The following is a 12,361-nucleotide window of genomic DNA, read 5'->3' as shown; positions in this document are numbered from 1 at the left end:
TTTGCAAGAAAGAGTTTTTACTGCATTGTAAGTTGATGACTGAAGTTACTCTCTTCAAACAATAATGGAAATACTAGACAGCAGAATCAGCATCTGTGTGTGTGTTTATGTGTGTGTGTCTAATGAGTGGGCTGGAGGTCTTAGTCTTGCTTGTAAACAGGCCTGTAAATGAAACTAACGGCTTCCTCAGTCATTTAGCCAAAACCACAAGTACCATACAAGTCTGCGTTGGATTTAGAGATGATTTCTCCGCCCAGCAACAAACAGACTCTTCACACAGCTGGGAGGTCCGAACCTCTCTGTATATTATTCCCTTTTGGAGTCACTTGGTCCATGAGCATGTCCAATAGTTTTGTTCGAGGCTTATTTGTTGAACATGGATTCTAAGAAAACTGATTTCACAGAACAATTAGGGCATTGACGCCTCTTGTGTTTGACTTCTCAAAGCTATATTTCCCCCAATTTAGTGTTCTGCAACCACTGGAACACTTGACCTGCCAGCAGGGGTGGAGTTTACATTGTCTATACATTACTGTGTTGTCTGTTTTATTCTACTGTTGATTCTATAAGATTCTATGCACAGGCGGAAAAGTGCCCTTTTAAAATTGTATCGCAGGAACATTTACTCAGAGTACATTTTAACTGACCTACTTTTTACCTTTGTCTTACATTTTTACACAAGTACTTTTACTTTATCTTGAGTAAAATGTCTTTAAAGTAACAGTACTCTTACTTGAGTATAATATTTTAGTACACTTTCCATCCTCCAATGTAACTCAGACCTGAAGTCAGTCTCGACCTTAGTACAGCAACAGAAAATACACCAACTAGCCAATGCTTGCAGATCAGTACCCTAAAATCTTAAAATGTATCAATACTGCCAATATTCTACCTTGAGGATGATTATTTGAGTCAGAACTGCTAACATTTGACAAACAACTGGCTAATTTACTGTCACATCTGAGAAGGCGCATTAAAAAGCACATAATACTACCATTAAAGTTAACATTAGCTTGGCAACTTAAATAAAGTTTGTTCAAACCCCAGCTGCAACATTAAAATGATCTCTGTGAAGTACTTTTAACAAAATTATCTGACAATGCCATTCACTTAAGCCTTTTTGGTCAATTGGGGGCAGCACAAAAAGCTGTGAACACAACATTGACATATTATCACATAAAGTTGATATAACGTGTTAGCAAACTGTTGCCCATTTACACATCCAGCAGACACAGAACAACATTAGCATTCATTTGGAGTCGTTTTTCTGGCCACCTGATTAATGTAAGTCCAATATTCACTCTCTTTTAGCTCTGTTTTTGGTCTCCACCAACTTCTGAGGGAAAAATCTGGATCTTTTGCTGCTAAATGCTCCACTTTGTTCACCAGCTAATTACTAACTGTGAATGTCTGTTGTTTGGTGCTGGGCATTTAGTGCACAGTGGTTCATTCATTTGAAACAGCTGCCTGGTGCTGCAAATATGCTAAATTGCTGTGGGGAACTGTAGTCAAGTCATAACTCTCTGTGGATTCATCACTACAAGTAACCCCTTTCACATTAAACATAGTAATCTTTTTTTAATAGTTAAAATAAAAATATTGATTAGTACAGCTTTTAAAAAATGACATAATGTAAGTAAACATACATAACAGCAACTCTCCCCTTACCCAGGTCCCAGACTTCTGAATCTCTGCCCACATAACTATTTCTTTATTTGCAGATAAAATGCAGAACAAATCAAGAAGTAGAAGAAATATTAACAGTGCTAACACAGACAGCAGTAGATAAAATTAAAACGAGAATCAAAAGATCCACTCAAAGAGTTTTTGTTGGTTGGACCTGTTCATATCTAACCTGAGTAGATAGATAGATACTGGAGAGTCTGTGGGCAAAGGGATGTGGTATGTGAGCGGTTCTGAGCTCCTCAGCTCTCTGTGTTGCTGTTATGACACCGCAGGGAGCTTCATTGCAGATTGTTTTGACTGGTGGTTTTCAAGGCAGAGTTTAGTTCAGAGGAGAGGAATGGCCAGAGAGCTTTAATGATTCCACTAGTTAGAGTTTTCTTCTGTTTATAAATGGCTGCAAAGATAATCCCCCTGTGACACTGTATTAGAAATAACTTCTAAACTAACATGAGTTACTGTCTTTTCTATAATCCAAAATGAATCATCTGAGGTTTGAAACCAGAAAAGGACTCCACCATTGGAGCTGTTTGTTTTTAAACATGAAACTGATGTCTACCAGTTTAAACAATCTTTTCCCCCCTTTTTACATTTTTTCCCCCTTTTTACATTGTTATACTTCATTTAGATCCTCTTCGCTGAGCAAATCAGTGAGCTGGAAGCAGCGATGGAAAAAATTATATTAGTTATCTGCTATTAAGGGCAATGAGCACCTCAATGCCTTGCAGTTAATGCAACAAAAGCACCTTCAGTCAGTGGTTCATTCCACTGTGACGTGCCAGGGAGCCTGTCAGGTGCTCACATATGCCATCTGGCTCTGCAGCGCATCCTCCTGCCAGCTGGCAATTCCTGAAAACCTGCATCTGTGTCTTCTCAATTGGTTGGGAGACACTAGTGAGTGTTCACTAATACAGATTATGTACCATATTTCAAATATGTTTTCATTTAAAATACCGGTATTGTTACTGTGAATAAAGCTCTACTTCCTATCTGATCACTGTGCTTCATGGCTCGGAAGATGAGGAATGCAGCAGACGTCTGGTTTAAGTGTGCGAGGACGACTGATTTACAGGACTGACAGAGTGCAGTAAGGAAAGGAAAATAGAGGTGGTGGGGAAAAGTAATATCACATTAATAAAGGTGGGCATGCAGGTGACAATAACAAGAAAAGTTTCGGAGCAGCTGAGGATGAGCATCAACCAGTTAAAGGGAGTTAGATGGGAAGATATCATTCTCATGTCTATCCATTATATACAAAACTACAGCCAGCAGCTGGTTAGCTTAGCTTAGCATAAAGACTGGAAACAGGGGGAAACAGCTAGCCTAGCTCTGTCCAAAGGTAAAAAGGCTAGCAGTTTCCCCCTAAGCTAGCTAAACTAACTGTCTCCTGGGTCCACATTTAAAGGACAGATATGAGAGTGGTATCGATCTTCTCATCTAACGCTCAGCAAAAAAGCAAATGAGCATATTTCCCAAAATGTCGCGCTATTCTTTTAAAAAGCAGCAACATGGAACCGGTGAACTTTCCATCATGACTTCATACATTCCCAGTAGACTGCCGGCTGTTCGTCATTGGAACAAGTTTACACAGACTTTTATGGTTAATAGTCGTCCTTCAAAAGAACACTGTGTGAGTGACTCCTGCCTCTGGTAAATATGGCCCCAGACATAGCGCAAGTCTGATCAGACCACCAAACACACTCACAGCATTTAAAAGACATGGTGTCACCTGGAAAATATGGCTTTAGTAATGGTACATTGAACACACACAAACACACACACACACAGACACACAGACACACAGACATACAAATAATAAGTACTTTGAGTAGTTCTTGGTAAATAGTAAGATAACCTGTACTTATGTATTAAAAGTTCATTTTAGGAAACATATAATTTCACTCTTAAAAGCTGATTCATTAATTTATAACATTTAATGCTTTTATCTAATATGTAACAAATGATCAGTTCATAAAAAGGGATGTTCTAGGACAGTGATTCCAATCCTAGGTGTTAGGACCCCCAAGCGGTCGCAAGATGATTAACAGGATAGGAATGAATCAAAAACATATTCTGCAACAAAAAACAATGACTTTTCTATGATCATTGCTATATTCTTGTGAAATATTGGATAGTTTTACCTCTTCAGGCCCCTAAAAAATATTCAAAATAAACATTCTGAGTGCAGAAAATCTGTGATTTGTTAATACATTAAGTATGAGACCTATGTTAAGTGGTCACAAGTAGGCAATGCTTTGTTTTAATGGCGCACAAGCCAAAAAGGTTGGGAAACACTGTTTTAGGAAACATCCAGGGCACCTAAAAGGGAACTTCAGTTCAGCCTTAAGCATTAAAACATTACACTTTGTTTTACACTGTAAACAACAAAACATATTATATTATATGTACCTGCTTTGAATTCACTGAAGAACTGAACATTCCCAGGCATTTTCCTGTAATTACATATCTTATTATTCTGACTTTGCATTCTGTAATTATGAGGAAACTGTTTCAGAGTTATATGATCTATATGGTATTGCAATAATGAGATCTTTACCATTACCTATTATCATATAAGAAGTATTGTCATTATGAGAAAAGCATTACATGGTTATAACAGTCTTCCATTTGAGTATGCAGGACCACAGTGACTCAAATTCATTAGTACTTCCTTCTTGGTCTGTTGCATTTCGAAGAAATGTAGATGGTATTATTATTATTAGTACGTCAGCATTGTGCAGACATTTTCCTCGGAAGAATAAACTGTGAGATGACGTCATGACAAAATGCAGGAGTGCAGAGATATTGTGCACAAATGGAAGTCAACCATGGTGCAAAGCCTTTAATGCACCATTAAAGGCCAAATGTCAAGGTAACAAAAGACAGTGAACACTGAAATCTCCACAAACTCTGCTGCTGCTACATAGGTCTCTGTGCCTACTGCATTTGCTCCTTCCATTGTTTGTATTTATTTTCAACTGTATATAATGGCTTCTTTTCACACTTCTTTTCACACTTCTTCATTATATACCGGCTTGGTTATACTGTGCATAATCTAGCTACATACTGTACAGAGATGTGTACATAGACGTAACTGTGATATGTGCATTTGCACATTACATCCATTCTTACTATACTACTCCATTGGTTTATTATGCCAGTCCAGTCATTTTTTATAAACATTGATATGCACTTTGTTACTGTTTGCACCATCTGGTTAGATGCTAAACTGCACTCCACTGCTTACTGTATGGCAATAAAGTTGAAGCTAACTGTATTTCAGGACTTGTTGGTATTAATTATATATACAAATAAACAAACAAAGAAGAAGAAAATCTGTACGGCAGATGATCTCCCCTTAATTGAGGCTGGTAACATTTTCTAAATAATCTTGTTTTCAGTTATACGTATTTACTAAATTGTATGATTAATATAGACAAATTTGACATAATAACAAGGGTTTAATGTGAATCATTGTTCTAGATTGCTTGTATTTCAGGTGTTGACAAGTTAAGTATTGCAGAAGCTTGTAAAAAAAGACAAGTACAAAATATTATGTTATTATGTCCATTTTATTTTTCTGTTGCTTGTGCAAACCAAATGTCACCATTACGATCATGGACATCAGCTTTAAAATCAAAGTTTAATGTAACAATATTTTTCAAAAAGAAGTTTAGAGTATTTGAACATTTTCAATAGTTGGATCAAAACATTTTCCATGTGCTCCACATGTGGACTGGTGTGGCTGTTTAACAATGTCCAGCTAACTGAGTCAGATTCTCTCATGGGAAAGCTACTGAATTTTGCCATTCATACATGTTTCCCTTTGCCCTAAGACAGCTCAGTTTAACCAGAGCACATTATTGTGTTCAGTCAGAAATGAGAGGGTTTGTCACAGTTCCTATTCGGTAATAACACACAGATGTACAACCCTGCCGAGGCAGAACTTGGAAAAGATGGAATGAGAATGAGAAACCCATGGGAACGCACTGGTGGTATGAGAAATGTTTTGATCAGGACTTTTGGCATTATGATAAAATATCACTGGTTTAGTGTACAAGTTCAAGCGTTGGCATCTTTTGAAGGTGAGTTTTCCCTTCAGTGCCTGGCAGTGTATCTACATATTGAAGACATAATGAATTAGAGTCTTCTGCTCTGGTTTCTAGCTTTCAGGCGGAGTTGTTTAAATTCACAAATGACAAGTTGGCTAACAAAATACCGTTGAGTCACGTTTTGTTTCTTTGCATCACTAGATGAGGTTGGCCAGTCACATACAGTAATTCCATTTTTTATGCATGTTCAGAAGGTGGAGTCAGATGTAAATACTTTCAAGCACTCGCAGACAGAAGACCCAGTCAGGGGGCAGCTGTTGGTAGGACATCTTGTTTCCGTCCAGTCGTAATATCTTCATCCTGGAGTAGGCCATAGGTCCCACCTCTCTGCAGAAACTAGTCATGTTGAACCCTGTGGTGAACAGACAGAAAGCAGACAGGATTAAACATATACAGACCATATTTCATCATTGGAGACTCATCATTCACCAGCCATCTGCTTATTGCTGTCTTGTCAAAACATTGTAGATACTAAACCTGTCCAGAGAGCTTTGATTTCACTTCATGTGTTCATCACATGTAAATTATTAAGATGAAGTGCAGCAATTACATTATGTCTTATCAAAGAGGGTCTGTGCAGTCTGCAAATGTCCCTCTTTTTCTCAAAGACTCTGCATTTCCCATTAGATGTTTTGCAGGTGCTGTGGCGAAAACGGAGGCAGAGGAAACCACAACACCCTTTTTTTTGCATTTCAGTAGTAGAGCCTCACTCGGCCCAGACTGTAGGCTTTGGCAGACAGGAACCGCAGTAGCTGTCAGGCTGCTAGCTAGACAATTAGGTGTGTGTTATTGTGGAAGTTTTTTGCCGTCTGTCTGTCTCGTTGATACACAGCCCCACTGTCTGCTGCATCACAGATCGAAAACAAGAACACACTTTCACTTTTCCAGAGCCCGTGCGCCAAAACTGCACACCAGGTCATTGCTGCCAGATGGTCATGGGAGTCAAAATGTGGCTTCCTAGCTATAAGTCTGCTGCATTGTGATACAAATCTGTTAAAAAACAGACCAGAGTGATGGGGAGCAGATAGAGAGAGAGGAAAGAGGAGACCATGAAGCAGGGAACAGCATGTGCTTCTGGCTCATCTGGCACTCTGAATCCATCACAGATGTTTTCATACCACTCTCCTTTCTTCTTTGCTAGCTACTTTCTCTTCATAGTCCCCCTCCTCTTCTCTCCTCCACCTCTCACTTATTCTCTTTCCATGTCTCCGCAGCCCTCCCCTCCATTTATTTTCTCTTCTTCCATCCCTTACTTGCCTCGCCTGCTTACCAGCCCTAGCCCCTCCTGTGTCCGTATGCAGTGATGAAGGACGGCTGTGTCCGAGGAGGCTGGGGTTTTACAGTTCCTTTCACATTTTCCACATTTCCTCTTCTCCCTCACAGCACGGTTTGAGTGTCAGACCTTCCCAGGTGGTCAGCCACATAACTCACTAATATTGTTCTTTGCTGTCACAAGAAGTGAGTGCATTGTTGAATTGTAAAATGTATGAATGTGTGCACATGTGTGGGAAATTGGCGTTTCCCAGACATGAAGTCAGTGACACCTTTACATTCACAGTGTGTATGTGCATGTTTTCTTTGTGTATGCATGCATCTCACCTTGTATTTCATTGGCCTCCAGGTAGAGGTACTGCAGGGTGGTGGGGACTGTGGGAATGGTTGTAAGTTTGTTATAAGACATGTCCAGTTCCACCAAACTGGAGAAGTTGAACACCTGCGGGTGGATGCTGCGGCTCTGCAGACCACAGTGACTTAGACGAAGGTACTTAAGGTTGAGAAATCCCACAAAACTGTCCTCATCCAGCCCAGAGAGAGTGTTATTGGACAGATAGAGCTGCTGGACAGAAGGGGGTAAATGCCTGGGGACGGACGAGAACAAATTCCCACTGAGGTCCAACAGGTTCAGACTGACCAGACCTGCAAGATTAGGGGAAGACACACGCACACACACATACACACACACACACACACACACACATGCTGCAAAAATGAATACTGACAAATGTGTGTAGTCATTTATAGACAGTTCAGAACAGTCTCTGCAATAATATATAGAAAGGAAATGACACATTACTCTACCTTTGAGGTCTCCCTCTGTGATGGTTTGCAGTCTGTTTCCCTGCAGCAGCAGCAGCGTCAGGTTGTGCAGGTTCCGGAAAGCTCCAGGACCGATGCTGCTGATTTGGTTGTGGGCCAGTCGCAGCTGCTTGAGTCCAGCTGGTAGTGTGGTGGGGACTGAACTCAGGTGGTTGTGGTTGGCAAAAACATAGCACAGCTGGGTCTGGTTCTGCAGGGCGGCCTGGTCCAGCGTGTCAGTCTGCAGCTGGTTGTGGTCCAGGATGAGCCAGCGGAGACCAGTAATGTTGGCCAGAAAAGAGGAGGACAGGGACGAGATGTTGTTGCCCTGGGAACAAAATGCCTGATGGATTTTGACTTTTCACACTTTAAAATTAAACATATACAATATAGTGCAGTGGAGGTCAGCTACTGTGGGAAGTGCACAATGTGAACAGGAAATGAAAACCATTGTGGGTTAGTGGCAGGCCATTGTAAAGACAACACACATTCAGTGCCTGTGTCAGTGTTTTTCCTACCTGTAGAAACAGGTATTGAGTTCTGTCTGGCAGGTGGTCAGGGATGTCTGCTGGGCCTCTGTGGTCACAGTAGAGCGCTGTGGGCCACTGGATGGGGCAGTCGCACTGTCGAGGGCAGGCCTGGGGGTTGTTGGCCCGGAACCAGGCTGGGTCCATTCGTCCCTGCAGGCTCAGCACACTGGGCTCACCCAACAGGCGATTAATCCACAGAGGAACACCTCCATAGTCCATGTCAGCTATAACAGTGGCTGAGGCAGAGTCAAAAACACACAGCAGCACCAACACGGCACAGTACAGGAGAGCCATGGAGACAGCTGGCGAGATATGTAATCCTGCAAATGAAACATTAAGACATGTGGGCATGGGATCTACACATTTTTAACAGAAACCCTGCAGGGCATTCAGTTTGGAGTCTGATGTGGGCATTTACCAGGCTGCATTATGGAAAATGGAAGATCCAGGGTTTTTGGAGCTTGAGCCATGCTACCGCTGCAGCATCAGTTTTGACCATTCATTTTTAGACACGCTAGCAGCATGGCTTTAGAGACAGCAATGTTGGTATGTTTGACGGTCAGTCAGTCAATCTACCAGTTTGATCCAGACTGAAATATCTCAGTAACTATCATCAGCTAACTGGATTGCCATGAAAATTTGACATTCATATTTCACTGAGTCTAAATGATTTTGGTAATCCCCTGAATTTACTTCTAGCGCCAACGGCAGGTAAAGGTTTTCACTTATCCAGTATATTTCGAAATCTACCCGATTGATTGCTATCAAATTTAGGACAGATATTCATCTACCTCCGGATGAATTGCAATGACTTCTGTGACCCCTCCATTTTTTCTCCCCTAAGAATCAACATGTTAGCATTGTCTCACTAGCATTAGCATGTAGCTCAAAGCACTGCTGTTTCTGAATACAGCCTCACAGAGCTGCTAGCTTGGCTGTAGACTCTTAATCTTGTTAAATCTGTCCCCCAATTTAATGGAGGTGCAATACTATAGTAAATTGTCTTTAAAGAACTGGACTTTAGGGGTAATATTGAATGTGAAAGTGAAAAACTGTCCAGCAAACACGGTCACCCTCTTTATGGCAGCCTCTCTCTATGTATTTATAAATTAGAATTAAATGAATGCATGCACTGTTTGAAATGCTTGCTTTTGCATGCACGCTTCTGTGCATTCAAACTGAGTATGAGAGGAAAGAATACATTTTTTCCCTGCATTCACAGCTGTAGATGGTTACGGTAATTTCATCAACGCTGGTATGCACAAAAGCACACACACGAACACACACAGAGACTCTCACTTACCACATGAAACAGCAGTTTGTAAGAAAGGTTTGCATCATCTAGAAGTTTATCTTGATCAGCATGTTTGCAGTGTTGCCTTTCTTACTACAAGTTTTGCAAGAGATTAGCTATGTTTTGCAATCATGCCTCATGCATCAAACCAAGTGTAATTAAACAGACGCACGTTGAACATTTCCAGTTTTACCTGCCTTGCAGTGAGAGGAAATGGAAGCAGACAAGAAACCACCAACAACAGATTGACACTTACCTGTTTGATCAGGAGCCACAGAACGGATACAGGTTGTCTTAAATTCCCAATGACACCCTCGGGAGCTGTGTGGAACTGTGTATGTGATAATGTGTCTGCACGTGTGTGTGTGTGTGTGTGTGTGTGTGTGTGTGTGTGTGTGTGTGTGTGTTCAAGCAATGTTTACCCACTGTCTGCTACATTCCTCTTCTTCAAATTCTGCCCACATCCCAGACCCCAAACCTCCTCCATAATCTTCTCTCACTCACTTCTTCCTTCTCCCTTCTCTCAGCCATCGGTGACGGTTGAACAACGTTTGGTGGAAACATGTATGCTTGTGCCATGGAGATACACAAAAGTACACAAAAAGACTGACAAGAACTGCTAAAGAAAGGGAGCAAAGAAAAAAGAAACCAAATGAAGGAAACTCAGTTTGGATTCTGATGGTGCAGAGCTTTCAGTGAATATGAGAACATTTTGATCAGCATTCAAGATTCAGTGAATGTGTGTGTGTGTGTGTGTGTGTGTGTGTGTGTGTGGGTGGGTGTGTGGGTGGGTGTGTAATTGGGTCTACAGTGTGTCTTCTGCCTCGAGGCATTCAAGTCACAAAGTACCTGGGGAGCCAAAGAGACCATTCTGTGTGTACAAGTGTGTAACCTTTGCATGTGCCTGTGTATGTGCATCTGTGTCCATCTCTATGTGTTTGACTGTGTGTGTGTGTGTGTGTGTGTGTGTCTTGAAGGAAAGAACTCCTTGCAAGCATTTGAGCAGAGCAGAGGGGAGAAAAACAATTCCAGATTCCTTTCCCCCAAAAATATGAGGGGAGCGCTGTGAGAAAAGAAGCAAAAGTGGAGAAGTGGGGACAGTATTTCCTGATCGTAGCATGGAGGAGCGCCCTCTAGGAAAAACATGTGGAATGACACCCACAATGGAGTTCATCCAAATGTATTTTTAGTGTTTATTTTACATAGAGTTTATGAATGTGTTGGTAATGAAGAGAACAATACAAAGGAATATGTGCGTGCAGTTCAGGTACGTGTGACACCATCTACAAGTCTCCAGAAAACAGATTTGTGATGGTTCATGGCTGTTATGTCGTGAAAGAAACAAATTCTACAACTGATAGATGCAATACCAAAAAACAAGACTAGGGCAAAGTGGTGCTTTGAGCTAAATGTTAATGTCAGCATGCTAACATGCTGATGCTGATGCAGGTATAATGTTTACCATGTTACCACCATCTTCATTCAGCGTGTTACCATGTTAATATTGTGTTAGTTAGTTTTGCAGGTACTTCGGCATAAAGCAAAGTATTGGAGAAATAAAAATTTGGATCGGATGATGGTGTTAAAGGAAAAGTTAAGGGATCACAGAAGTTCCAACAATTCATTCTGTGGGACATGAACTAAATGTAATGGTAATCCATCCAATAGTTGATATATTTCACTCAAAACCACAAATGTCAACCTCATGATGGCGCAAGAGGAAAATTCAGGGGATCACCAAAGCCATTAGGATTCATCGTCTGGTCACCGTGGATATCTGTATCAAATTTCATGGCAATCCATCAAGTAGCTGTCGAGACATTTCACTAAAATCTGTAACATTGTATTACCTTTCCCCATCCCTGCTGTTCCTTATAAATAAGATTTCTTGTCAAACAGTCATGTTTTTGTAACTGATTTCTAACTGTTTGAGTGAGTGTTTCTGAAAACATGAACGAGAGCTGGTACACAGTCAACAGCAGGCGGTTGGCAGAATCTTACCATCCTACACGCTCTGTGCTCCACTCTGTCTCCGTCTGGTGTACTCATAAACAGGAGAAGGAAATGGAAAAGGCCTCCTACCATCCTCTGCTGGCTCTGATCCCTCTGCTCCAGACTAACACCTTTCACTGACACATTACAACAACATTACATACGCATAACCTCACTCACACATACAGGCAGTGCTACCTGGAATTCATGTTCATTCATGTCCTAATTATGGATTCTAATATTTTCTCTGTGGTTTTAAAAATTTGTTTTTTATTTACTGTCACGTTAAAATGTTTTTTAAACAAGTGCTGCAAGTAAGTGAGTATGATTATTAATACTATAGTAATACAATTCCTTCTCACCCAATGTGTGCTGGGACAGACTCCAACCTCTCAAATCTGCACAGGTTAAGTGGGTATAGCAATTAGATGGATGGGTGGATACATAGAGAAATTCTCATTATACTGACGACAAATGGAGGAAGAGGGAGAAGACGGAAGAGCTAAATGCTAAATTGAAACTTAAGGGGGTACTGTAACACAACAATGAAGTTTTTGAATGGGGCCAGACTCCTTCAGTTGTCCACAAGCAACACGTGTCTGATAGTTGGACCACTTTCTACAGGGAAGTTTGTAGTCAAAGTCAGGTACAATCAGCAGCCCTGGATTTGGTAG

The 12,361-nt window shown here is 41.0% G+C and overlaps 1 protein-coding gene across 7 annotated transcripts; it reads right to left on the bottom strand.

Moving 5' to 3' along the window:
* Positions 1 to 5,236: 5,236 nt before the first annotated feature.
* On the bottom strand, positions 5,237 to 11,718 carry zgc:113307 (uncharacterized protein LOC553753 homolog). 7 transcript variants are annotated; one of them, XM_044178880.1, is made up of 5 exons: positions 11,697 to 11,718; positions 8,390 to 8,721; positions 7,875 to 8,199; positions 7,395 to 7,712; positions 5,237 to 6,147 (listed from the first exon to the last, which is right to left on the bottom strand). In XM_044178880.1, the coding sequence occupies exons 2-5, from the start codon at positions 8,693 to 8,695 to the stop codon at positions 5,996 to 5,998; spliced, it is 1,101 nt and encodes a 366-aa protein (XP_044034815.1). In that variant the 5' UTR covers positions 8,696 to 8,721; positions 11,697 to 11,718; the 3' UTR covers positions 5,237 to 5,995. The 7 variants fall into 7 exon arrangements, with proteins under 7 accessions (XP_044034815.1, XP_044034807.1, XP_044034798.1 ...); XM_044178872.1 differs by lacking the exon at positions 11,697 to 11,718 and adding an exon at positions 10,118 to 10,826; XM_044178863.1 differs by lacking the exon at positions 11,697 to 11,718 and adding an exon at positions 10,200 to 10,826.
* Between the last annotated feature and the right edge of the window lie 643 nt (positions 11,719 to 12,361).

This window comes from Siniperca chuatsi, linkage group LG2 (assembly GCF_020085105.1).
Source record: "Siniperca chuatsi isolate FFG_IHB_CAS linkage group LG2, ASM2008510v1, whole genome shotgun sequence".
Taxonomy (NCBI): domain Eukaryota; kingdom Metazoa; phylum Chordata; class Actinopteri; order Centrarchiformes; family Sinipercidae; genus Siniperca; species Siniperca chuatsi.
This window is presented reverse-complemented; position numbering and strand designations above follow the sequence as displayed.

Excerpts from the sequence above, each read along its gene's own strand:
- zgc:113307 (XM_044178827.1), bottom strand. The coding sequence starts at position 10,182 with ATGGAGGAGGTTTGGGGTCTGGGATGTGGGCAGAATTTGAAGAAGAGG. Across the intron at positions 8,722-10,121 it reads GAAGAGGAATGTAGCAGACA|GATTACATATCTCGCCAGCT; the intron begins GTGGGTAAACAT and ends TTTCATTTGCAG. Across the intron at positions 7,713-7,874 it reads CACAGAGGGAGACCTCAAAG|GTCTGGTCAGTCTGAACCTG; the intron begins GTAGAGTAATGT and ends CTAATCTTGCAG.